Here is a 27,196-nt window from a genome sequence, read left to right as displayed (position 1 = left end):
GGGTATGGTAAAATATGGATAGGAATACAAAAAGATCAAGTTACACAATGAAATTCTCCTCTACCTTTTGAACTCTTATCATATTATTGCTATATTAAGAACTGTGGAAACTGAATCCCAAACTTCTTTTTGATAAGCTATTCAGATTTGAAGGCTGGAAGTCAAGACCCAGGCTACTCTCTGCTTTTCAGCAATCCAATACTAGCAGAATTCTGAAAAGGTAGTTTCACCATTGCCACCCCTGAATAAAAAGGAAAGAGAATAGATGTCAGGTAATATCAACATCAGATGTCACAGGCAGTCATCAGGTTATTCTTTCAGCTGCTTACCAGTGTGACTCCTTTTATGTACCATAAGCACATTGGGCCCAATGCAAACCATGCCACAGACGTCACATTTCAGTTTACCATTCGGAAGCCGGATTCCTCCCTCGCCTTGGAGCTCCTGGACTTTCCTGTTGTCAGCCACCTCGCTGCTTTCAATTAGGGGTTCTTCTAGGCTGCTACCCTCATCATGGCCCCTGATCTCGTCTTCACGGCTCAGGGGTTTCCTGTCACACTCTTCATCACTCTGCATTTCTAGCTTTACTGAATTTGCTGTAATTTAAAAAGAAGAAAGGAGGACATGTGAAATGCATGTTACGTGTTATCACCTACATCTCTTTTCCACCCGCTGCCGTTCTATTAACATGGTTGGACATGCTATACTAAGTAGAATACAGTCCACCACAATGTTAATATAGGCTGTGCGCTATATTTCAGTGAAGCTTTGGTATGAAAGTGAAGATGGCTTAGGAAAGCTGGAGATAAACAGAATGACACTTTATATTTGCACACGTGTATTTCTTTAACTCAGTTATATACACTTAAAGCAAGTCTTTAAATAACTCGTATTGGCTTTGGAGTTTATCAGTAAGGCTACTGAGACTGAGGGAGAATTACGGAAGAGACAAGATTAGACAACTACTTAACCCATGGAGCTATAGACCTCCTCCTAACTGAACAATCATTATACACCTCACAGCCTCTGCTTCCCATCAGGGTACTTGTGTAAACCTACTTCTGTAATGAGCAAGAGAAACAACTCGGGAATCTTAATCCAGCAAATGTCTAACACATAGGAAGGCACACTGTCAAGGCAAAAATCCTAAAATCAGACTAAACACATACGTTCAGCTGAGAGTGGTATAAGGCAGGGCAGAGTGCACACACCTCACATGCTCTTAAACAACTCTGCTTTTTAACTTTTCTACGTGAAAAAAGTTCTCTATAGAACATATTAGTCTGCAAATCAAAGTATTCCAACTTTAATCTATGCACACCAAAAAGCAGTGAATGACAGGAATGGCGTAGCGTGCATGCATGCACTTGTGACTGTTAAGAAATTTAATGCCTTCTGTTTGCTGTTTTTGGATCATCCCACAGAAAAGTTGGAATTTCGTTAGCACAGCCCTCATTCTGGATTGCTGACAAGAGTCTTTTCACAAAGCAGAAGCAAGTTTTAAATGAATACAAGTGTTTTTTTATCTAGTGATCTTGAAAATTTCTCAAGAAACCATATCAAAGTTACTAGGCAAAACAAATTATTTGGTATTACTTGAATAGAGGAAATTTTTTCATAAAACGGAAGTAAGTTCTTTTTACTGCAATTGTTTTCTTAGAGAAACCACCCCTTTGATTTGTCGTTAGTACTGAGGATAGGCAGTACCTACTATCACAATGACTCTTCCCCTCCTCCCTCCTTGGAACTCTCCTGCGAACTCGAGGCAGTGTGGTACAGTGCAGGGATCACTGGATTTAGTCGGAACTGGCTGTGACATTTACTATCAGTATAATCTTGAGCTAGTTATTTAACCTCTGAATCTTGTCTTTCATTTGCAAAGTGGAGATAAATTCAGATTGCAGAATAGTGAAGCTATCAAGAGTGAGGGTCCCAGCAATGGCACTAAGCACAAGCAGTGTCACCTTCTGTAAATTCCTTACGTTCTTTATGTCCTCTATAAAATGGTGGTGATAATGGTACCCACCTCCTGGGGCAGATGTAAGCATTAAATGCATAAATACAAAAAAAAGGGGGCTGATATTTTTCTTTGGACATACAGTGCTCTCTTTATTTCATAAGGTTTTTGTGCAGATCAGTTAACTTATAGTATGTTAACTACCCTAAGATCTACAAGAGGAAATATACATAGCCTTCCTTGCTTCATCTCTAATAGAATATCTACTACCTTGAGTTTTATTCTATTTACAAATCAGTACTGCTTTACTGGTTTTTGAGAAGTGCCTGGATAATATTTTATCCATCTTAATACCCCTGATATCATAAAGAAATCTGTGGCATATAGGAGGTATTTCAGGCAGTATTCACTGAAGTGTTCTACTTAATTGAAAAACAATTTTCTTTCTTTAAACTTGTTTAAAGAATCCATGAACACAGTAAACTTAATTAACATAAAGGATAAAAAATGAAAAATTAAGTCTTTCTCTACCCAATGGCAACACTCCTCAGTTCCTAGTTTCAAAAACAACCATTATCCTCATGTTTTAATGCAGAATTGTGTGTGTGTATGTATGTGTGTACATGTGTATTTATGTAGTCTGTTTTTACACAAATTGGACTATATAATTCACCTGACCTTAACTTCGTTTTCTTTATTTAACAATATCTGTTCAATATTTTCCATATCAGCATGCAGAAATCTACACTGTTCTTATCTACTCCTTGCATAAAATCTATTTTACAAGTACATGATAATTGATTCATTCAGGCTTTTAAGATTATTTCTTGTTTAAGTGCTGTAATAAACATTGTATAGTACCACACAGAACTATTAATCTGATAAAAATTATTTTACTTTAGATTTTTAATCTGCCTTTTTTATTGTGAATGAAATTGGGCATCCTTTTCTATGTTTAAATTTTTTTTTTTAGAACTGTCTATCAAAGTTCTTTCCCCATTCTCTACTAGGTTGTCAGCCTTTCTCACTGAATTTAAATGCTTTATATACTAAGGAACTTAGCCCTGTGTTTGATATGTTTTGCAAAAATTTTAGTTTATCTTTTTACTCTAGGGTATTTTTTGACATATATGCTAATTTTACCTTTTAAATTTTTAACGTTTTCAAATATGGCTTCTAGATTCTGTATGCTGCTTCAATAGCTTTTTCCAAATTCCAAGAAACTCTACAATATTTTTTTGAGAAGGAAGATTTTTCTAATCAATGTAAAATACTATTGGTTATCCTACGTAGTTTCGTATTTTATTTATAATTGTCATTTAAAGAAAAAATTAAGAAGAAAAACAAATGAGAAGTATGACTTTATGTAGCGCGACCTTCATATACCAACCTGTGAGCAAATTTTCCCACATATTTAAGTAATGTACTGAAGTTCACAAACTTCAAAGCGCTGCCATCATTTATGTTCCTGAACTAGTCACATCTGAGAAGCTACCTTTAATGATTGTAAAGTCTACCAGCATTTCATTTCGAGAAATGAAAAAAAGTAAACCTAAAAGAATAGTTTCTGAAACTATTCTGGCCTCTTAAATTTCAAAATAGTACAAAATTATGAAGACTATGACTACATGTTATAGTAAATCATCACCTTTTCCCTAGTGAGAATATTGTAATACAGACATCAAAACTTAGTATCAAACATGGGTAAAAATGTTGTTTAAAATTTATCAGATATTACAATTATAGCTAAAACTTTTTATCCATAGAAGAGTACACTTGAGATGAATATCCAAAAAAAAGCATACATTTTCTAGAACTGAAATACAGAAGGAATGGTAAATTACAGTAATCTTGTCTCTAACAGTATTATACTCTAAGGAGTTATATGTTTGCCATGCATGAATATACACACTATTGCTATAGTGACTACAGTAATTTATATTTGTTGATACAGTAAATCAATGAAATGCAACACATTTTAATATACATACATAGCACAGGTAAAGTTTTGCATAAATATGATGGCCCATGTACAAAATTCCATCCTAATTAATTTTTAGCCAGTTTTACTGAAATTAAGTTGAAATTCTAGGATTAAAAAGCAATTACTTCAACCATAACAATGAATGAAATAATGCCATTTACAGCAATATGGACGGACCTAGAGATTATCATATTAAGTGAAGTAAGTCATACAGAGAAAGACAAATATCATATGATACCATCTATATGTGGAATCTAAAAAAAAAAATATATGTGTATATATATATATATATATATATTTTTTTTTTAGATACACACACACACACAAAAGAACTTACAAACCAGAAATAGACTCACAGACATGGAAAATAAACTTTGGTTACCAAAGGGGAAAGGAGTGGGGGTAGGGCTAAATTAGGAGTTTGGAACTATTATATATAAAATAAACAAACAACAAGGATGTACTATATAGCACAGGGAACTATATTCACTATCTTGTAATAGCCTGTAATGGAAAAGAGTTTGAAAAAGAATATATGTATGTGTGTGTGTGTGTGTGTGTAGAACTGAATCACTTTGCTGTACACCTGAAACTAACACAACATTGTAAGTCAACTATACTTCAATTTAAAAAAAAGCAATTACTTAAAGTAATATGAATTTTAATTATTAAACAGAAAAAAAATTCCCTCCTCAAAGAACATAAAAGAAATTCTCCTTTGATTTATTTTTACAGTTTAGGATGTTTCTAATTAATGCAGAGCACCTAATATTTTTACACTTTAATGATTAAATTCAAATGTTTGGTAAATTTATACTCTAAATTATAATTTATATATTAATAAAAGTGTTATATCATGATTATTTGTAGCTATAATATATAAAGCTATTACTCATTATATAATAATCATAGTACATAAATTAGCAAATCTTTCAAATTAAATTTTAACTCTTCATCATGAGATATTTCTTTCACAATTTGGTTAACAGAAAAGCATTTTCATAAATGGCTCATTTCTATGAAGATAAGAATTTGTTAGTCTGAGTGAAAAGAAATCTTATTATAAGTCTCAACACCAACAATTATTTTTCAAGTTTATTTCCTTGATATGAAATGAAGAAGGTAAAATTCAAGTGTATCTGTGGGAATTAACACACAGTTTTGTACACTGACAAACAGCAACAGTTTAATAAAAACAATATTTCGTCAGAACAAATGATTAGCAATGAAAAGAGGAGGTGAAATTAGATTTTAATTGATCAATTTGTTCTGTTATTCAATATTATAATCACAAATAACTATAAAATATAAATATTTGAGTATTTTCAATGAACAAATTAAAGATGTTTAATATAGGTTCTTTTTAACTTAAAGGAGACAATATAGTTCACAGTTTAAAACAAAGTCAAATTTTAAAGCATTAATGATCAAGAGAAAGTTAATTGTTACAGTGATTTTTTTTTTTTTGAGACTTGGAAGTTTGTGAACAGAGTTAGATGATAACAATAGTTAATACAAAAGACCTTAATAATCGATTTTACGTAGACAAAGCTTTGAATATATTTCAGGATAAAACATATTTATACATATTTATACAAATATTGCTTCATAATACAAACACATTTATAAATTAAAGCTTTCCCCCCTCTTTATGCTTTCAAAATACCACTCTTGAACTTTAGAATATAGGTTATAAGTGCTATAAAAACACATGGTTTAATCACCTACATTTACAAATAATCATCCCAAGGCTAAGAAGTAAAGGGACTCAAACAGGAGCTCTTATTATAAGTGACTCCCAGGCCAAACAAATTTCAATTATAAAAGATTCTTCAGTAACCATACTGGGCTCTCTACACTCAAAGTCTTCATAATTATCATTGCTTCAAGATACATAATACTAAGTGGATAAAGTTACAACAGACTTGCCTTAAATTCACTAACATGGTATTAAATAAAGGGATAACCAAATAAAGGTATTTACACAGGTAAACAGATACAGATCACTGTTTTTTAAAAGTGATAGAAAACCAATGGGGAAAAATGATGTTATTTTGTGAAGATGTTAAGCATCACAGTTTTTTTTTTTTAAGTTTTTTTTTTTTCCAACCAAAGTCATTTTTAGAAGGGGGAAAAAAGTGACATAAGATAAGGTACCTTAAGTTGGTATTATACACAAAATTATTTTTTTAGCTTTAAGGTAGAAGGGCCAAATTACTGAAATAAAAAAATAGAGAAAACATAAAAAGCCCATTAATTTCAGAATGTTGAGGGGGAAAAAGAGTCCAACGTTTTTAGACAGGTACACATAATTTAAATTAGAGTGGAAAATGGGCTTTTGAACCCTATAAACAGAGTTCATGAGTAAGAGAAAAGGACATATTTTAGTAACATATATAATTTGGTTACATACTAAATTTATTGACCTAAATTGTTCATAAATATAAAGATACTTTTTCTTAGAAATTGGACACTTACTGTTTTTCACTCCATAACTTAACCAAATCATCCACCTACTTAAGATGGCATATGACTTTGCAATGTCTGGCATCTGATGACTTCAAATAATATAAAATTCTCAATTTTTAAAACTTAGGGGGAAAGGTTCATTTTTTTATCTGCATGACAAAATGTATTGTGAATTCTGAATTATCGAATTGAGGGAATAAATTCTATCCTCATCCTCTGAATAAGGTTTTCACAGATAATCTTAATCATTTTTAAAATATCAAGTTTTGGAAAGTCATAGTAACCAGGACCTAAAATATCATAATTAAAATATTTTTAAAATCTAAATTAAACTTTATACAACTTACAACTTTATTAGTTGTGTAAGTTGATTCTACTAATCTATGAACAAACTGTTCAAATTTCTTCACCAGGAAAACAATGCAAAAGGATTATGATTTACTTGATCTATTTGAAAGGATATAATATTTATAGATCTTATGGAACATAAAATAAGCTTTCTAGATTAATGACCATCAAATTGGTGATTTCTTTCTGTTTAATTTCCAAATTATATTTTTCGAATTTTAATTTTTAAATGAAGCAAATACTATGGGAGTTAAAAATGTTTCATAGTGCTAATGATAAAAGATAAATAAATTATTCTTATCAAATAGGGAAAAAAACATCTTGCAGGTGTGATGTGTAAGTGGACTTTAATATGCTTGGTTTCTGTTGCATGAACATTCAAGAGGACACTTAAGGGCTGTTATTACTTACAAGCATCAGTTTCTCCAGGGCTATGCCAGATACTTGAAATGGTGTTATACACACTAATTGAATCAATATGTCTATCTAATACTCTGTTGAAGTTGCTTCTGGGCTAATATAATTCTCTCATTTAAACTTTCGAAAAAGAAACACCAAACATAACTAAATCCATGTTAACAGCCCAGCAGCTGCTTAAATAATGTGTTAAAAAAACAAACTGCCTTCAAAACTCTGATGTAAAGCACAATTATTTACAACCTTACCAACAGTCTAAACAATTAAAATCATCACAACAAAAATATATTGCGGTATGTGCAATCATTTTTAGAAAAAATTCCTCAACAAAATTTCACACAATGTAACATCTTTGTTGCTTTTAACTCTGCATAAATAAATAAGTCTTGCAAAACCACTCCCTTATAACATCCTGAAGTATTCGTTGTAGAAATGGTTGGACAAGTCTAGACACTGGTGTCACTGCAATGCAGCTGAGCCATTTGTGGGTAGCTTTCTAAGTCTGCACATCACATCACCTCATTTTCATTTCCTCCCACCTCTCTCCTTTCCCCAATATAGTTAGATTATGTATTTCTTAACCCTACTAGAGCAACTAGATCAAGACAGTACTGCTTTCTGAAATATGGTTATTATTCTAAAAATAGTGTAATGGACAGTTACTCTGCAGTTGAATGCAGGAAACCAGGGTGTTTACCTCCTTTTCTGCCACTTAACTAGTTGTGGGACCTTGGGAAATTATTTTATTTCGACTCAGCCACCTCCATCACCTGAGATATGGGGAAAATAACACTTCATGTTCCTAAAAACAGCAGGTTAGATAAAACAGCCTCTGTACACAATAGATTTATGATCCTTTTAATAATAATAATAAAAAAGTAACAACTTACTAAAATTCTTTGATTTAAAAAAATTCATATTCTGTCTCATTTGATACTCAAGACAACAGTGGGTTGTAGGTAGGGCAGTCACAGATAAACAAATGGAGGCATGGCTCTTAAGTAGTAACCTTCCCAAGGATACAAAGGTAGTAAATGTGAGCCTGGTGTCAATTCAAGATCTTCTGCCTCTCAGCTTTGCCGTCTTTCTATGACATGACACTGCCTCTCCAATTAAACAAGTAACCAATATTAGTATCATATTTGGGGCAAATATCAGTCATGAGCAAACAGATCTTTCAGATGCCATGAAGCTATGTTGATCAGTTGAAGAGGATACCAGGAATTCAAGTCTACATCAGTCAGATAAAATATACTTTAAAGTTTCCATAAACTGAACAACAGAATACTTTCTATCAATTCTAAGTTGCATATACTCACTCAAAGCACTACCTTCTAATTTTCAGACTTGCTTTGGTCTTAACGCAGGGGTAGGTCCATGCAGTGCAACTAGTTCCTGAAGAATCTGTCAATATTCAATCCTTTTCCTGACCCCCACCTTTTCTGTATTTCCTGTCATGCTATGACTTATCAGTGGTAGGTAAAGACAGCCATTTGAAGAATAAGTCAATATTATCAACTTTAATCTCTAAACCAACAGTTATGGAGGATGGCATGTTAGGACTTCCTTTGTGGTCACATTTTGACAGTCTTGTGTCAATTTTTGTTATAAAGATAAATCGTACCTATGAGCAGCTCATGCAGTATTTCTTTTACATTTAAAGAGATCTCTTCACAACAAAATAAATACCAAAACTTTCCCTTCTATCTCCTTGGAAAAAAAAAGTAAAACTAAAGAGCGAAGACATCTGACTCCCTGCTGGTTTCCCACAATACATGGTACCTTATAAAGCATGCCTGTCATCAGACCACACACCTTTATGGCCTAGCACAGGGGCACCACTGGAGCCCAAGGATGAAGTTTCTATTTTCTGGCAGACAACTAGTTCATAAGAAATGTACAACGTGGAGGAAATAAGCTTAGTTTAAATAGAAATGCCACAGGCAAACAACAGTCTATCCCTTTTCCTGCCCTTTAAATGAATGACTGCCTTTGCCAAGTCCTAGAGGTTCAGTGTCTGCCATGTCTTGCTTATCCAACTCCTTTTTGTGCATTTTCATGGGCAACACAGATTTTAAGATTCCACATGTCCTCTCACCTGGAACAACTTCAATAACTTTCTAGCTGGTCTCTTTTCTTCAGTTTTTTGCCACACTCCACTCCCCTACTTCATCTTATATTCAGTTTTTAGGCTAATCTTCCTAAAGCAGAGATCATATCACTCTTCTGAATGTCTTCAAAGACAGTCACTGCCTACAAATTAAATACAAAGGTATTGGTGTGGACTTGAAGGACGTCCAATTTTTCTAAAGCATAGTTCCATCATCTCCCTTGGCCATTTGTCTTACTAGTCCCTTAGTTATTCATACTTTTTCCAGGCATTTTCCAGTCATTCTTCCTGGAACTTATCCTGTACATCTCTACTTACTTTTTTTTCCTGGCCTTAATTATTCTTTTCTGGACTCCTTCCCCTATTTCTATCAGTATCAGCATACTTTTCAAGGCTCACTTATCTTCCACCTTTTTTCATGAAGTGTTTCCTGAGCACAAGGACACCTTACCGTGATTTCATTAGTGTATTTGCCTTAACTCTACACTCCCTAGGGTGTAAGATCTTTGAAAGGAAATGCTGTCTTTATTCACAATTGTAAAACCATCTTCCCCTTACATACACTAGGCGCTCAATAAAAGTTTGTTGAACTCTTGTTGCTGATTTTCCTACCATACTTCTTTAAGTTACAGAGACCAGGCATAAATTAACCACAGGTAACTATTATAACCATACAGAGTTGGGTTTTAAACACGAAACGTCAACAACACAACATCAATTAAAGGACCACTGTATAACAGGAAAGACTTCAGGCACATTATACATGTCACCTGATTTAATCGTAACAGCCACTCCATGAAGTATATAATATCCTCATTGCACAGATGAGAAAATAAAGCTCAGAATGGGTAAAGTAACATGTCCGAGTTACACATCTACTTGGAGCCAGATCTGAGACTAGAACCGAGAACCAATGACCAAATTCTTGCTGTTTCCCCTATGTCACCAAAAGCAAAGCATTACTGGTTACCAGTAAAGAAAAAAGGGATGTCAGTATGTTAAAGCAGAGTAACTTTGAGTCACTGTGTGCCATCTGACGTCTTTACTGCATGCCGAATGCAGGTGTGATGGTTTGCCAGCTTGGAGTGGAGAGAAATTTGTCTGAGCGCCTGTTTTGGAAGAAGACCAGCTTACACCGCCAGATTTTCTGAGCATGGATTTTATTTCATATAAGAGCAATCTACTTTGAACTGGTGTTTGGCAACCATCTGCTTAACATAACTGTGTGAGGTTTGTGAAGCAAATCACATTGTGAAATTCCCTCTTTAATAAGGGGGACACAAAATTTTTAACCAAACTTCTGTAAGAAGTAAAATCACTACTATTAAATCCAGCTGAGTGGGCATATTCCCGAAGGGACCCAAACGTTGGATTGCCAGAGGTCACTGAGGACACTGAAACCGGGTCAGAAGGCAGTGCTGCCGGCACGCTACAGAGAAAGAGATAAGAAATGGAGCAGGGTTTCTGTTATGGGGCAAGGGCAACAGAGGGTAGAAGCAAAGCCAGGCGATGCAGTTCAGCAGCTTTACTGAGTCTCTGAACTGAAGTGACAGAGGAACCCAACAGCTTCCATATCCTGGGTTGAAATATCCCTGGCGGCCCAAATCTGGAACATACGTCAAGTCTACAGAAGTTTTTTCCTGGTGTTCTTGCATAAACCCTTCACTCTTTTGTGTGGAACAGTCACCATTTAGCCCCAAGATGCAGCATTGGTCAGTTAAAAGTGTATAACCAAGAAAACGTATCAAGTCATAACAAAAAAGAGAAGATCTGTAGTGGCGACTAAGGAAAATGCACCCGGGCAAGTACCCAGCAAACTTTCATAGATCAGTGTCAGATACTTATTTTCTACAGTGCAGCAGCAGCAGCCCCCAATTTTTTTTTTCACAATGTTCATACCTGCTTCCTGCCCCTAATGAACAGACACTTTAACCAGTCATGGAGTGCATCTGTTAAAAGGTGAAAAAAGATTACAAAGCAACATAGGAGGTACCAGGTGAATAATGGAAATGCTGGATTAGAATACCTCTGTTTAAGTACTTTACATACGTGAATATTAAGAAGTCACTTGACATGTCCCTGTTCCTTACTACATAAAGTGGGGGTAATATCCTTTATATAAAAGATATAAAATTGGAAAAGAACAGTCACTTAGAGCAGACAGTAGAGCCTATGGCTTAGATTCAGTACCTTGAGTTTAAGGCCAGGCTCTTTTATTTATTAGCCACACGATCTTAAGAAACCTCAAGAAACCTCTCTAAGTCTCATTTATAAAATCAAGATAATGATAATACCTGCCTCTTAGGGCTGACTGAGTATTAAATACAATTGTATAGCTAACACCTTCAGGGCTATTTTATCTCTGAATAGAGCTACCATACGAAAGCATATCATAAAATGTAGGACAAGAAACAAATATAACTGGGTGTTTGAGATGGATGACAAGGATGACAGAGAAGACCTCAGGAGGTAAGTGCATTTCAGATAGTCCTTACAGGTTGGATATGCTTTATATAAAAGCGAGAGAAGACAGATGGCACTGAAGATGGGGGGGGGGAGCAAGCATGAAGAAAGGAAAGATGCGTAAGTATATATTGATTTTGAGTGACACCATTTTTCTGGAATGTGTATATATTCAATTGGTAACATAAATAGAAAATATTCTAAAATCAAAGAGTTTAAAATAGAGTCAGGCATAAAAGCCATAAGGGAATTAATGCTTGTAGGCAGTAATTTCGGACAAGTGCTGTCAACTTATTAGCAGACTATGTTTCAACAACCACAGTATAAAAGAGGGAGCTCCTTAGAATTTATTCATTCATCCATTCAAAATTACTCACTGAGCACCTGCCCTGTGCCAGGTAACACAATGCAGCAGTGAATCGGACAGATATGGTCCCTGCTTTGATGACACCTGTGAAATTCATGCACATATGTATATATGTATGGATAAATGTATTTTTTGCTTCTATACGTGAGCAACTATGCACAGTAAAATACTGTGATATGAAATACAACAACTTATTAGTGCCCCCCCAATATGCTACTACTATAAAATCTCAGGGCAAAATGCAGAGCATAAGTCATCAAGAAATACTCTTATGATATTCCATTAAAAAATAAATAAAATAGATAAATTAAAAAAAGAAATACTCTTATGAGATCATTATTTCAAAAAGATAGCTTCATCTGAATTGTAAGTCATTACTTTAAGCATGTCATCTATTTGTGAACCGAAGTTTTGATTATTCAGTGAGTTGTCTGTCTCTGGCTTTCTAAAGCTCATAGCCAAAGTATATGAAACATACTTAAAATGATGATGGACTTCTATGGATCATAGAAAGCAAATTAAACAGATATGTCTGATACAGTTACAGGGCATACAAACAGTTTTTTTTGGCTTGTAAAAGTAAGCTACTATATTTATAAGATGTCAAAGAGCTTCTTACTCATTTAACAAACCATATAAGTAGACTAAAATTTACACAAACTGAACTTTATTTCTCCTTCTGTAATTTATATTGCATCTCCATCACCTGTAATTTGATGGATTACCTTCCAAGAGACTAACTTCCTTATCTGTGAAACCTAGACAATGTTACATATTTATGCAGGTAAAATAATTAATAACCTACCTGCCTGAGGCCAAGATTCTTGAGGTCCCTTCAGTTTATGGTGTATGTGATTTCACAATACAAGCAGACTATGCTTGAAATTTTATGTAAAGAATGACTTGTGTAATCAGTAATAATTATTAGTAGTAACTAGTGTAATCAGTAATAATAATAATAATTATACTACATAGTATCTTAATACAATTTTCTTTATAAAACAAAATCACTGCCAAAATGGATGTCAGGGAACTTACCCCCTACTTTTTATTAGGAGTTTTATGGTTTCAGATCTTAAATTTAAGTCTGTAATCCATTTTGAATTCATTTTTGTGCAGGGTGTTGGACAGTGGTCCCGTTTCAGTGTTTTGCATGTGACTGTCCAGTTTTCCCAGTACCATTTATTGAAAAGACTATCCTTGACCCATCAGTACACTTGGCTCCACTGTTGTATATTAACTGACCATATATTCATGGGGTTTTTTTCTGGGCTATTTTATTCTTTTCATCTATGTGTCTATTTTTATGCTACTATACTGTTTTGATCACCATAGCTTTGTAATATAGTTTGGAATCTGGAAATGTTATGCCTCTAGCTTTGTTCTTCTTTCTCCAAGATTGCTTTGGCTATTCATGGTCTTCTGTGGTTTGATCAAAGTTTTAGGATTTTTTTTCTATTTCTATGAAAGATACCATTGGAATTTTGATAGGGATTGTACTGAATGTATAGAATGCTTTGGGTAGTATGAACATTTTAACACTATTTTCTTCCAATCCATGAACACAAAATATCTTTCCATTTATTTGTGTCTTCTTCAGTTTATTTCATCATTGTCTTATAGTTGTCATTGTGCAGATCTTTTACCTACTTGGTTAAATTTACTCCTAAGTATTTTATCTTTCTTGATGTGATTATAAGTGAGATTTGAAAAAAAAAATTCTCTAACAGTTCACTGCTAGTGTATACAAATGCAACTGATTCTCGTATACTGATTTTGTATCCCGCAAATTTACTGAAATTGTTGATTAGTTCTAACAGTGTTTTGGTGGAGTTTTTAGGGTGTCCTATACAAAATATCATGTCATCTGCACATAGAGACAATTTTACTTCTTTTTTTTCTGATCTGGATGCCTTTTATTTCTTTCTCTTGAACAATAATCAAGATATGGAAACAACATAAGGTGTCTGTCAATGACTGAATGGATAAAGAAGATGTAGAATACAAGTACAATGGAATATTATTCAGGTATAAGAAAGATGGAAATCCTATGTTTTTGACAATGTGGATGGGCTATGAGGGCATTATGCTAAGTGAAATAAGCCAGATAGAGAAAGACAAATATTGCATGTTATCACTTATATGTGGAATCTAAAATAAGTCAAACTTACTGAAACAGAGAGTAAAAGAAGTATATTGCCACGGGCTTGGGGCAGGGGAAAATAGAGAGAGGTTAGTAAAAGGGTACAATCTTTCAGCTATAAGGTCTGAGGATCTAATGTATACATGGTAACTACAGTTGCTAACACTGTTTTTTTTTTTTTAATTGAAATTTGCGGAGTGTAAAACTTAAATGTTCTCACACACACACAAAGATAAGTGTGTGAGGCATGGATGTGTTTATAACTATATGAAAGAAATTCTTTCACAATGTATACATATAGCAGTTCATCACAATGTATACTTTAAACATCTTACAGCTTTATTTTCAATTATACTTCAGTAAAGCTAAAATAAATTCAGAAAGCTTTTAAAAATAAATTTCTTCGTACAAAATATGTTCCTAGGTTTGGGGGTTCAGACAAAAATCTAACTTAGGTCATATATTTAAAACCTCTGGCTTTAAAATTGCATTCCTCAATCTACCTCTTAATGTATTTCTGAAGGTCAGATAAGAGCATGTTTAACTCTGAATATATGTATTTATACATAAACTTAGTACAAATTCTGAAAACCTAGTTGGTATGTGTGCAGGATGTTCTTTATGAAGCAATAGATGTTAGCTACTTAAGGAGAAGACAGTGCAAGGTGATTAATGTGCCATCCCCATGTGTTCTCTTCAGAGGACTATTGGCTGGCATCCAGGAGGGAAAAACAAGCAAACACAACATATTCAAACCTTAAACAAACAAACAGAAAAGAGTGCTACAACCTTCACAAAAAGCACAAAGTCCTTGACTCAAATAATGCTATGAAGACTCTTGAAATTCTCCTTTTTCCTTTGTCCCTGTCAGGCTGTGCACCCTGCCATTATGTATGGCTTGCGGCCCTTTGCAAGTTTCCTCCCCATCTGGGACTAAGAGGCAAATTGCAGGTTTCCAGGGAGGAGGAGGCCTCACCGCGGGGAGCGCCTCAGCGCTTCCCACGGACGGTACAAGCCCCGTGACACCAGCTACCTTCTCCCTGTGACAACCGGCCGCCAGGTTTTCTACGTTAAGCTTCTGAAAATAATACAAGTTTTTAGTTTTAGAAGCCTGGAGTCTCTTCTTTGCTTGAACCATTAAAAACACGTGAATCATGAAAAGGCATTTTACTTCTTGTCCATCTGCAAAATGAGTGAAATGATTTCAGGGGCCCCAGAATATCCAGATTTATGATTTTTGTCACATGGGCCCACTTCCACATCCTTAGTAGGTGGCCCTTTTCCAAAGCAGCACTTGCCTACCAAAAGCCCCTCGCTCCGTGGAGGTGCCAGCAATTGCCGCTGTGAACTTCAGGTCTTTTTCCCTCTAACTACTGTACCATCCCAGAAATAATGACACACTTCTCCCTGCTTTCAGATGTCAAGCTGACCACTCAGAAATTCAAGCTAGGTTTCTGCAGAAAGGCCCACATGATAAGACAATTTTTGAGCCTTCCGTTTCATCTCCTGTTCCATCACTACACCGCCTAACACCCTCACAGTGTAGCAACACCTTCTGGGACAAGCTGAAACTAAAAGAAACCACAAAAGCTGCCACCTGAACCAAGTTAACAGTATGTGCCTGGCGAGCATAAGCTATATATTTTTTTTCTCTCCTTGATCTAATACCATCATTTGAATTAATTTTCTTTTCATCCTTTAGTGCTATTTCTAGGCCATTTAAACCTGTTGCATGACGAATTTACCTAAGTGCAAGGTAATCTTCCTTTAATTGTGCAGTAATACATACCCAGTATGCTCCATTATTTTCATGCATTTCAGGATTAAATTTATTTTCAAATGTCTGGTTCAACTTTCATACTCAGAGAGAGAAAAAAAATACCTCTCCAAAATTTGAACTAACTTTCTTATAAAAATCATGATGCTTTAAACTCCCAACTGACACCAGAATTACTGATTTTCAAGGTTAATGGGAATACAATAAAATCTTGATGTAGTTTTTCAGATAATATAGAAAGTGTACAACTTGTAATTTTAACTATGCTCAATTTTGGCAAAGAGAGGTACATTATTAAGAAAGAGGTGCAGAGATCAAGCAAGGCTTAAATGGTGTGTCTTAAACATACAAAGGAAAAACAAGTTAAGGTAGAGGATCCTGATGAATAGCTTTTACACACAGAAAACTTTCTTAAGACATTAAAAATCTTGTTACTGATTGTATCTAATATAAAGTGTATGTTTGGGAAGGCATTGGCTTGTACTCCAAGATCAGGGAATTCACCGGCTTTTCTGATACTGCCTTCACATCATCCCTTTCCCATAAAAATAAACAGACAAATAAGCACATCCATTCTTTCATTCAATACATATTTACAGATCACAGTCTATACACTAGACTCTCACAGGAACAGAGAGCCAAGGGCACATGGGCTTCAGTGACAAAATACAGAGTTTGAGAGGAGGAAAAAGAAGACAAGACGGCCAATGATGGTGTCTAGGTCTCTCAAAACAGTACTGCCAAAAAAGAAAGATACAGGATCTCAAAAGGTTATATCAAGCACCAGTGGGACCAGTATGAAATGGCTAACGATGGAAAGAGTAGATGAAGAGATAAGGAGAAGTTCTAAAATTTAATCAAGACCCATTTTGTAAGCTGTCCTTCAACGTGAGCCATTTAATTCCCAAACAAATCTTCCTGGTAGGTACTAGCTTCATTTTACAGAAAAGGAAGTTGAAGATGAGGACCACATCCTAAGTCTGAAGAATACTGTGTCTCTGAAACCAGTCAAGTACACTCATAATGTATGTCACTGGATACAAAAGGAACCAAAGAGGAAGGAGCCCAACTTCCACAAATATAGGAACCAAATGTGGGGAGAAACCAACTTCCGCAAATAAGGGAATCCAAAGTTTATTCTCTATGGATGTTGTCATCTTAAGATGTATTTTACTAAGTACTATACAGACAAATATTTGCTAGTAACTGATCTTAGAGGAGTACAGAATAAAGATATACAACATTAAGCAAAACACAAACTCATTTACTGAGTAACATGCAAATGAGTAAAATGCAACAAATATCACAGTGCAAAGAATTTGCAAGGAAAAGGAACTGAATGCAATGAATGGGTCTAAGAACTGGACTTTATGCCTGATTTTAAGGTGGCAAAAGTGTGAGTGTTCATCCACCTCACAAATATGTCTGGGTATAACTTCTGTACCAGATACTTTGTAAAAGATAGAGCCCTAAAGATAGAGTGACAAATCAGAGACAGTTTTTGCCTTCATATTCCGTTTGTATCAAGTGGAGGCAGAGGGTGACAGTCATCATTCAAGAGTCTGTATGGAGGAAGGGTGTTAGTGTAAAAGCAAAGAATTTGAAAAAGGCTCAGAGCAATTCACTAAAATTCCTGGAACTGAGGACTTGAGGACTTGTAGCCCTACCGTATATCCTCTCATCAGAAATCATGTCACTCCATTACTGTTTTAATGATGTGAATTTTTGGTTTTAATATGTAAACAACTAACAAAGCAGAACACTTACCACTGAAAATATACACCTAAGTATCAGTTGGCAGTTCTCACTAATAATTCCTAGAGTTCATTTACCACATACATATGCAAATTATCTAACCGCCCATTCCCACCATGAAGGTAGCCTCACAATGTGAGCAAATCCTAAAAAACTAAAACATACATACACACAAAGTTTCAAAAACCTAAAATAAAACCTTTTCAACCCATTATATTCACCATCATTAGATACAAGATCACTCTGACAAGTAATGGAACATTTGGTCAAAAAGTAAGAGCTGGGCTAAAATTTCACATGCTGATAAAGAGTTGCGAGCTTTCGCTATGCTGCCATATTATCAGTCTTAATGAAGTTCACTTGTCAGTTCTATTTTCAAGCAGTGAATTTTGGCCCTGCATGACAAGGGTAAAATTAAAACCTCATTGCTTTTCCTAATCAAATCGGCTAATAATGAGAAATAAGAAAGAAGGAGGAATTCAGAAACTTACGTCACTAACTGGTTAAAAAAAAAAAATTAGTTTTCAGATTCCCCTCCTTTGCTTTTTATTTTTCTGTTTCCACAGTGAACTCTTCAAATATTACCCTCAGCTGCTTTTTCAAATGAGCTCACTCCGTCACCAACAACTACATTGAGTAAAACTAGCCAAAAATAGGTAGTACTACACAACAGTAAGGGATAACGCAGTAGATAGTCTAGAATTTACTTCTAGCCCAGCTGCAGACTTCATTATCATTATCATTCACTGGGTATTGAAGCTGTCCTGTCGTGGACTATGTCACAAAGCAGCTCGTTCTAAAATAGAGAAGGCAAAGACACCTGTCTACTCATCTTGACTTTAATTACACATTTATATAAACCTTAGTGAATTCCAGCACTCTTAAAAGTAAGCCTGATAAGAAAAGGGGTCATACCTATTTACCTTTTTATCCCTGTTTACAGGGCACCTTTTCAAGCCCAGTATATTAGGCACATTGGACTTTATATTTTCTAGTGGTCTTATTTTAAGCTTTGGTTTAAGAGTTAAGCATGGCAACCCAATAAAAATTAAGTATGGCCTAAAGATGATATGAAAATTCAACTCAAATGACACGTGAAACTGATAACGTCTAGGGCACTAAAACCCATCAGTTGGACCCAGAATTTATGTTCTATGCTATATATACATTTTATTCTACTTAACATTGTCCCCTATCCTCCAATGATGTCCAATGTTTCATTTACTCATTCACTGAATAATGCATACACTTAACAAACATTAAAATAGTTAATACTGTATAGCACAGGGAAATATATACAAGATATTATAGTAGCTCACAGTGAAAAAGAATATGAAAATGAATATATGTATATTCATGTATGACTGAAAAATTGTGCTGTACACTAGAAATTGACACATTATAAACTGACTATAACTCAATTACACTCCATTAATTAATTAGTAAAATAGTTGTCACCCAGTACATGTACAGTACTGTCCTGGGTACAAGAAGGCAGAAGGTTTAAAGGATCGGATATAAATATTTTCCTCAAAAACCTCAATGTCTACTTAAACAATAATGTCATAAGTCAATACTCTTCATGATTTGGGGAAAAAAGGAAATGACTGTATTTTCCATTCCTTGAAAAACATAATAAAGGTTAATAACTGAAAATAATACAGTTAATGTGGGACTAGGAAATGATATACAATATACCAACCACAGAACTAGAAGTAAGATGCCTGAATTTTACTGCTTGTTAGTGATGGACTTCAGTGAGTAAAAATGAAAGTAAATATTTTGTATCTCAGTTTCCCAATGAGTAAATGGCAATTAACTAACTCCTTATTTCCCAGAGAAGAACTCACAAAAGTCAAACAGAAAGACATCTCCAGGGAAGTATTATATGAATGTTTTCCCGTAATCATAAAAATGGCTTATACTTATGACAAGAGAATTATTCAATGCTTGATGGGCAGTTCATACAGAGCATGTTACACCCCTGAAAGATGTACTGCTTATACCACAAGAAAAGCAGCAGAAAATCAGTGTACACTTTTACCTTTCCAAAATGCAAAGCTCATATTAAATACACAAAATTCGAATCAGGAGAGTGAAAACCACATTAACTTCTAAAGAGCTAGAGGTCTGTACAAATGTATAAATAACATAAGTTAATGAAATTCAGAATGATGTGAAGAACTGTCTCTAAAACAAACAAAATATAAAGGTTGAGAAAAAGTAAACTCGAATTTCACTTATTAATCCCTGGGGTTCAGAAACATAATTATTTGATCAAGTTTCTATAATCATATTTCCCCAGTCCTTTAATTGTATATTAATATCTTCTCAAGCTTAAAAAAGTAGCAATAATTTTCATTATTTTGTTGCAAATATCCAGAGCATTTATCTAAATACCAGATCAATTAACAACATTAACAAAATAGCAAAAAGTAAGAAGAAAAAGAACTTTGATAAGACAGATCCATCTCTAATAAACACATGAACAAAATAAGTAGTATTTGTTTCCCATTATTTCCCTTCACTAGTAACCCAATATAAAGCTAAATACAAAGAAATATAATTATTCTGACATGTTTATAAATACTATATAAAAATACTTGTGTCAAAGTCTAAAACGAAGATGGAACATTCGTTAGAATTTACAAAAACACAACAAAACTCTTAAATTTAATTGCCTGGTCATGGTTACTTTTTTTTTTTAAGACTACATAGCATTAAATACTGTATAACAGTTATGGTTTAAATTTCACTTAAAATCTAGATTCGGTACTGTACTTCAATATTTACTGAGTTTTGCTGGAGTGTATCAAATTTTCTGAAACTACTCCAGTCAGAGCAACCCTTTCCTTATATATTCTATAAAAATTTCAATCATCAAGCTTTTTAGCATAGTAATATAGTAATACAGAAAATTATTATTACGCTTTTATTTAAAGGTTCACAAAATCTAAGTCTTATTTACTCAGGCCAGAGAGACAGGCATGGATCCTTATCATAAAACAGCAGTGTGTTTTCTTGAAACTAACTTTCAGAGATTTCAGATTTGAACTGTGTGTGTACTTTTCTAGGGAAACAACTCTAAAACGGCACCCCAATTGCTTCTCGGCCATCTTCCATACTGATACCCTATTAGTAACATGATTTAGATAGTCTCACCTAAAGAGAAATGCTGAAGTCTATACTGCCATATTCTGCTCAGTTTTAAAAGTTTTATTTTATTCTGCTGGTTTAATACAGCCTTATCAGTATCTTAATGTGTTTCATTCCCATTCTTTAACATTAAATATAAGATAGTAAATCTCATTGGGAAAAGTTTTCTAAAAGTTACGCCATGCATTAGTTCAACAATCTATTGGTACCTGCTGTATGTGTTTATGTTCATTAGCAAAATGGTCATTTAAATACTTAAAATTAGCATATCAGCAATAATATTTAAAATTAACCAAGAAATAAATAAAAAGGCCAAGTACTTTTGGGTTACACTCAATAGAAAATATGCATTTTATGCCCTGTGTGAATTCAAATGCAGATGCTATGATGATGTCATCAGTAGAAGTTTATTATTTTTTTTTAATGTGACACAATTTGCTCTGGATTTCACCTAAATACATATTATTTATCAACTGTCACTTGAGAATTCTAGTACAAATATTGCCTTTCTCAGGTAGTATTAAAAACCTCCTTTAAAAATGAAACTAGTATCCTCAAAGGAAATATTTGACTAATTTTTCACGAATTGATATATAGTATGATATACAACGGTTATAACATACTAGCCACTAGGTGGTTTATATTAAAAACACTAAACATATTTTAATTATCCTCTCTTGGGTGAAAAATGCAGATAAACATTTTCATAGGACTTCTATCTTGGTATAATTCAAGAACTGAAATACAACCTAAGGAATATGGAAAAAAGAATTATGATCTTTCTTTACCTGGGATGAAAATTGTCAAAGGACTCATGGGCATAAAATAATTAAAAGCAAACACTAAAAGTACACCACCAGCCAGGCACTGGAGTTTACCAAATTTAGGTTAGCAGCACACAGCAAAAGGCACAGTGGATGTGGCATCACGGCAATTCAAATGCATATTTTAAATCACATAGACACACTATTAACTATGATTTTTTTACTTGCTATTTCTAAAAAATGATACAGATTTTTCCCCAACCCTTTTCTACACATGAAAACATTTAAACTAAAACTAGATTTTTTGTAAATAGGGAGAAAAAATTAATTGGGAGAAGAAAATTAATTAAGTATCATAAAACCCCATTACAAAACTTAAAATTCTTCTAGGGATGAAAGTGTCTATGGATTACCAAAGAGTTCTTCACTTACATAAAAAAAACTGCTTGTAGATGTTTCATTCGTTTCAAAACACTGAAACAGGAAAGGGTTCCTACTGTGTAATGTCATTTCTAAGATAATAATAAAATTCCTAAATACAAGATATACATAAGATACAAATAAGACAGAACTATTTGGAGATAAATAATGTACATTAGGTACATAATGCTAATATGAAAATTAAATATAATAGTTTGCAATTTAGTTGTATAGTATCTACTGATCTATTCAGAACTTGTACTGTCTTTAAATCAAGTGAGAGGATGTATGTGAAGTGCCTTTTATCTCTAAAGATAAATATATTAACTATAGTTGTGACATTTTTGGAATTAAATATTTAATATATAAATAGGGATAAATGGAATACTGTCATTTCTTTTCCTCAATAGTATGGAATGGTTATTTATTTTCAAATGTTCGGGAAAATGTCTATATGTTATTTAAATTAGGATAAGCCTGAGGATAGGTATCACTTCTATAACCAAATTCTACAATTTACTATAAAAAATCAAGCATATAAATTTTCTGAATCAGGAGACAAGTAACTAAAATAAAAATCATTTCAAGGAAAATCCTGGTTACCTTACAATAAAAGATGGTTACATATTAGCAGGAATTTACCAAAAGAACTCAAACATCTCTATGCAGGCTACATAACATCTTACACTATGTGAGATTCACCAAATCTGGTATAAGAGAAGGCTTATTTTAGTAACTCCCTAGTGACTTAATTCTCCATTTCCAGAATTCTAACAGCAAGTGAGTATCAGAATGGAGGACAAATCTGTACACTAATTTGTTATTTGTTTATATTAGCAGTTCTTAAAATGTACTCTTGAAAAGCACAAGTGTTTAATATGCTTAGTGGTAGTATTCTATCACTAAAGTAAAATAATGCTGATCTTTTCCCATCACAGAAAGTCAATTTCTAGAACTTTTGACATTTAAATTCTTTGTAAGAATTTATATTAAATCACCGCTATTAACTACTTCTTATCTACAGTGAATGCTGCCAGACAAAATGAATGAAAATAGCAAATGAATATGAATGACAAAAATGGAAACCAGTCTAACATCTTTAGTTTGTCAGCTTTTTTTTTTTAACTGACCCTTAGGCTTCTAGTTGTGACTTTATTCTGTGTATTTATATTTTAAAAAATCATGTTCACAGTAGTTTGAATGATGGAATTATATCTTTATTTCTCTTGGAAATCTAGATTTTGTTTTCATTTTTAAATCTATAATACCCGTGTGTTAGATTTGGAGATCTTATATTCCTTTCCAGCTTTAACATTTAATGATCCCATGATAGATCCCACTGATAAATCTCCATATTCTTGTATCCTCAAATCTTTGACTGTAAACAGGTCACCCATGTATCCTTTGGGAAAAAAACAATTCATAAACACATGAATTTATGCTTAGTTATGTGAATTTTAGGGTAGAAACAGGACTGAAATTGTTAAGAAAATTTAAAAATATGTATAGTCATATTCTACCTTCTGTAGATGTTTAAAGCTTAAAATGTTTAAAGAAAAACACACTTTAAAAAAAAAGGAGGGGGGATTTTCCTTCTTTATGTACATTAGGTCTTTGGTCCATATCAAGAATTATGTTCTTTTCACAAACACAATCTGTCTTGTACAGATCATGAGACTATTTTGTCTATTTACATTATATTGGAACTCATACTTAGATAATTCCATATAGTTCACAGAATATTTTCAAATCTGCCATCTCCTTAGGCCTTCGGACTACAATATGAGGTATAAGCATTTCCAATACACACATAAGGAATTGAATCCCACAAAACTCAACTGACTTGAGTAAAATCACAAACTAAGTTGAAGAGCCAGAGGTTAGATTTTGTTAGTTTTTCATATTTTGTTTGCTTCTTTGTTTTTGATCAAAATATTGTGCTTTTTCTTCCTTTGAAAAGTGAGGCCAGAAAGGAAATTTTACATTTTGGTGAAATAAATTGAGTTGCTACTTAATTTTGACCATTAAGTCAACAATTTGCCTCTTAAGTATGAAAATTAATAAAGGAAATCTCAACTAAAATTAGAGTCAGGAAGACATGTAGAGGGAGCTCTCATGCCCTACCACTCATCATCAGTTACCCCAAACAGGAAGAGACGCACCTTGCATCTCCAACAGGAAGGGGCCTCTACTTTACTACTAGCAGGAGGAAGATTTTCTTCTTGTCCAGTAATAAACTCAACCAGTGAGAAATATCATAGCTCAGCTGATAAGAAGCCATCACCACCCTGAACTCTTACTTTCCTCCATTGAACTTTATTTTGAAGACCCCCTGTCCATGCCCCCTTTTCCTTATGAAAGTAAGCTCCTCTCCTTTGTTCTCTGGATTGCCTCTGGTTCACAATAGCTTGGATTTCCAAAATTGCAATTCCTTAGCTATTCCTGAATAAACTCATTTTGTTGGTGAGATAACTAGCTATCTTACAGTTGGCATTACTTGGTGTCAGAAGTGGGATAAGAAGGGGGCCCCTCCTTCTTCCCCCACCAGAAACAACAAACCCTAGACTTGAGCAAAGTATCCACATTGAACCATTTGTGCTCATTGTTTCCATGAGTAACTGCCTACTCTCAGTTTGGTAACTCTTCCTCTCTGATTCCAAGCTCTACTTTCTGGGCATTTTGAGCTCTCCAACTTTATTCAGGATAGTGAAAGGCTTTGTCCTGGTGTCAAGGCTTTATCCTTGGTGAGTACTCAATTATTTTCTTTCAAAAGTATGGTAGTGCTTTGACACAGTTCCTCTTGGAGTCAAGTGAGCTAGGAATTTTCTTTTGTTTTTGAGAAAATTTGAGAAATAAGATCCCAATCACCTAAATGCTCTAATGGTAGCCTTCCTTCAGGGACCCTGACTAAATTTATGTTTAAGAACTAGAAGCCCTCCATGTGCACATTTTTAACTAAATGGAGCAACCTGACCAAGAGTAATCTAGAACTCCATAGGCCATTATGAAGAACTTTCGACCTCCTCAAACTCAAGTTTCTTAGAACTAAATAGAAAGCCATAGCTCTAAAATAAAGCAAACTAATGGACTGTCTACTTTAATTGCTACCTGAAAGATTCCAAATGTATCTAAGACCCCAAAATCACCTCTTTGCAAAATACCATTTCTAACTTAACCATGGCGAAAAATTGAGGGAAGACAAAATAGCTCCTGAGCCTTCCTTTTCCCTTTCCCCATCTTCTTTGTCCCTGGGTGGGTGGCAGCCATCTATGCTCAGGCCCTGTCCCTGGTGTCTTCTTCCTCTCTTCTCTTCTGCAAAAACCTCCCCCTTTAAAATCAGACCTTCTGAGATTTCATGTGCTAAATCCCTAATCATTGTTTCTAAGTTAACTGGAGCAAGTAAACAACTAGAAGGAAAAATTTAAATAGCCATTACCCTATTTTGATAATAGACAGATATATTCCAAAACTCCTAGGAGAAAACTTGCTTCCTGTTACTATTTTTGAAGCTTCTTGATAAGTCACTCACCTGCTCAAAAGGAGGAAGCACTTGTTTTAGAAAAGTCTACCTTAAGGAGCACCATTAAAGAGAGGTTTCCAAACCTCTCCCAAAGACAATGGAATGTACTCTCTGATTTGTATGCAGAAGTCTCTAAAAGACAAATTGGCTCCAAAACAGCTCTAAAGGGATCCTTAGTGTGAAGGAAAAAACAAAACAAAACACTTTGGACATCTGAGCAAGTATCCTTAACTTGGTCCATATGCCAGGAACATAATTTGGATCCAACAATTGCACTGAGTTTTGTACCTGAGACATGGTTAAAATTTAAAACAAAACTATAAGGTCCCTGTCTGCATTGTCTGTATTTTCACGTGTGTGTGTATGTATGTACGTATGTATGTATGCATGTGTGTGTGTGTGTGTGTGTGTGTGTGTGTGTTGTAGATGTGTGGTATTTCTTCCCCTTTCCTGAATGGTACTTCTAAATGGTGCTGCTGGAATTAATTTGTAAAATAATTCTACTTAATTGGCATAAAAATGAACCTGTGCTTATATGAACTAAAATATAACAGAGACTTGCCCATATGATTTTTGTGCTTACATGACCTGGGATAAATTTTAGTAAGTAAAACCTAGCTTAAGGTTGTTGGTTTAATTAATAAAACAGGCTTTTTTTTTTTTAAGAGTTATCAATGCTGAAAATAATGCAGACATTCAACTTTCATTCTGACTTAATTTAATGGTCAAGTGAATTCATGTTGTCTCCATTACAAAATTTGTCAGCAAGAAAAATAAGTTGGTATAATAAAACTTTCATAAGTAATCTAAACATATTTGTTGAAAGCAAATAAATTGAGGAGACTTAAGGGAGATGAAAGTTTCCAAATGAATCTTTTAAAGAGCTTCCCCCCAAATCTTTTTGGTAACCTGAAATCTTACAGGTTTGTTAAGTTTAATTAAATAATGGTTAGTTATTAAATATCTAAATCATTTCCAAATAAGTTAAATTCTGAAACACTACTGAAAATAGGTTCATCCACTTTTGCCTCCCTTTTCAAATGAAGTATAGATAGTTTGTTGTGGTAAATATATTTTGTGCCATATTAGAGAATTTACTATGAGAAAAATATACTTTTAGGAATTATGAAATGTATTTATAAAATTTGCCAGTAATAGACCATTTATGACTGTTTAAAGTTAGAAATAATTAGGGAAACAATTCTGTATGCAAGGAAAGTGGGATGTGGGGTTTTTTTTGTTTGGGTTTTTTTTTTTTTGTAAGAAAAAATATAAGACATGGAAATGCATTTTGTTGAGAAAAAGAAAGTAATTTTGTCTGCTCCTGATAGGAAAGACATTGTGAATAGTTCTTCCTTTATTAATTTTAAGTAATCTGTTTAGAAAACAAGATTTGTATTTTATCAAAATTATCCCCCATGCTTCATGATGTCTTAATCAGGTCTCTGATTACTTAAGAAACCTGAATCTTCTCAACATTGAAAGAGCTAAGTTTTGCTTACAACTATATAACCTTTTGCATCTGTCTCTGAAATCTTTCACTGTT

General features: G+C 33.9%; 1 protein-coding gene across 4 annotated transcripts in view; it reads right to left on the bottom strand.

The window, feature by feature from the left end:
* Positions 1-27,196, bottom strand: part of IKZF2 (IKAROS family zinc finger 2) — a 153,403-nt gene that overhangs the window by 51,493 nt on the left and 74,714 nt on the right. For 3 of the 4 annotated variants that reach the window (XM_072961337.1, XM_015244194.3, XM_015244193.3), the window contains exon 4: positions 330-596. In XM_072961337.1, coding sequence (XP_072817438.1) covers positions 330-596 — 267 coding nt within the window. The remainder of the gene's footprint in view (positions 1-329; positions 597-27,196) is intronic. The other variant, XM_031678255.2, reaches the window with a different exon arrangement.

Source organism: Vicugna pacos, chromosome 5 (genome assembly GCF_048564905.1).
Source record: "Vicugna pacos chromosome 5, VicPac4, whole genome shotgun sequence".
Lineage (NCBI taxonomy): Eukaryota > Metazoa > Chordata > Mammalia > Artiodactyla > Camelidae > Vicugna > Vicugna pacos.
The sequence above is the reverse complement of the archived record's forward strand: the minus strand, read 5'-3'. Positions and strand labels throughout refer to the sequence as shown.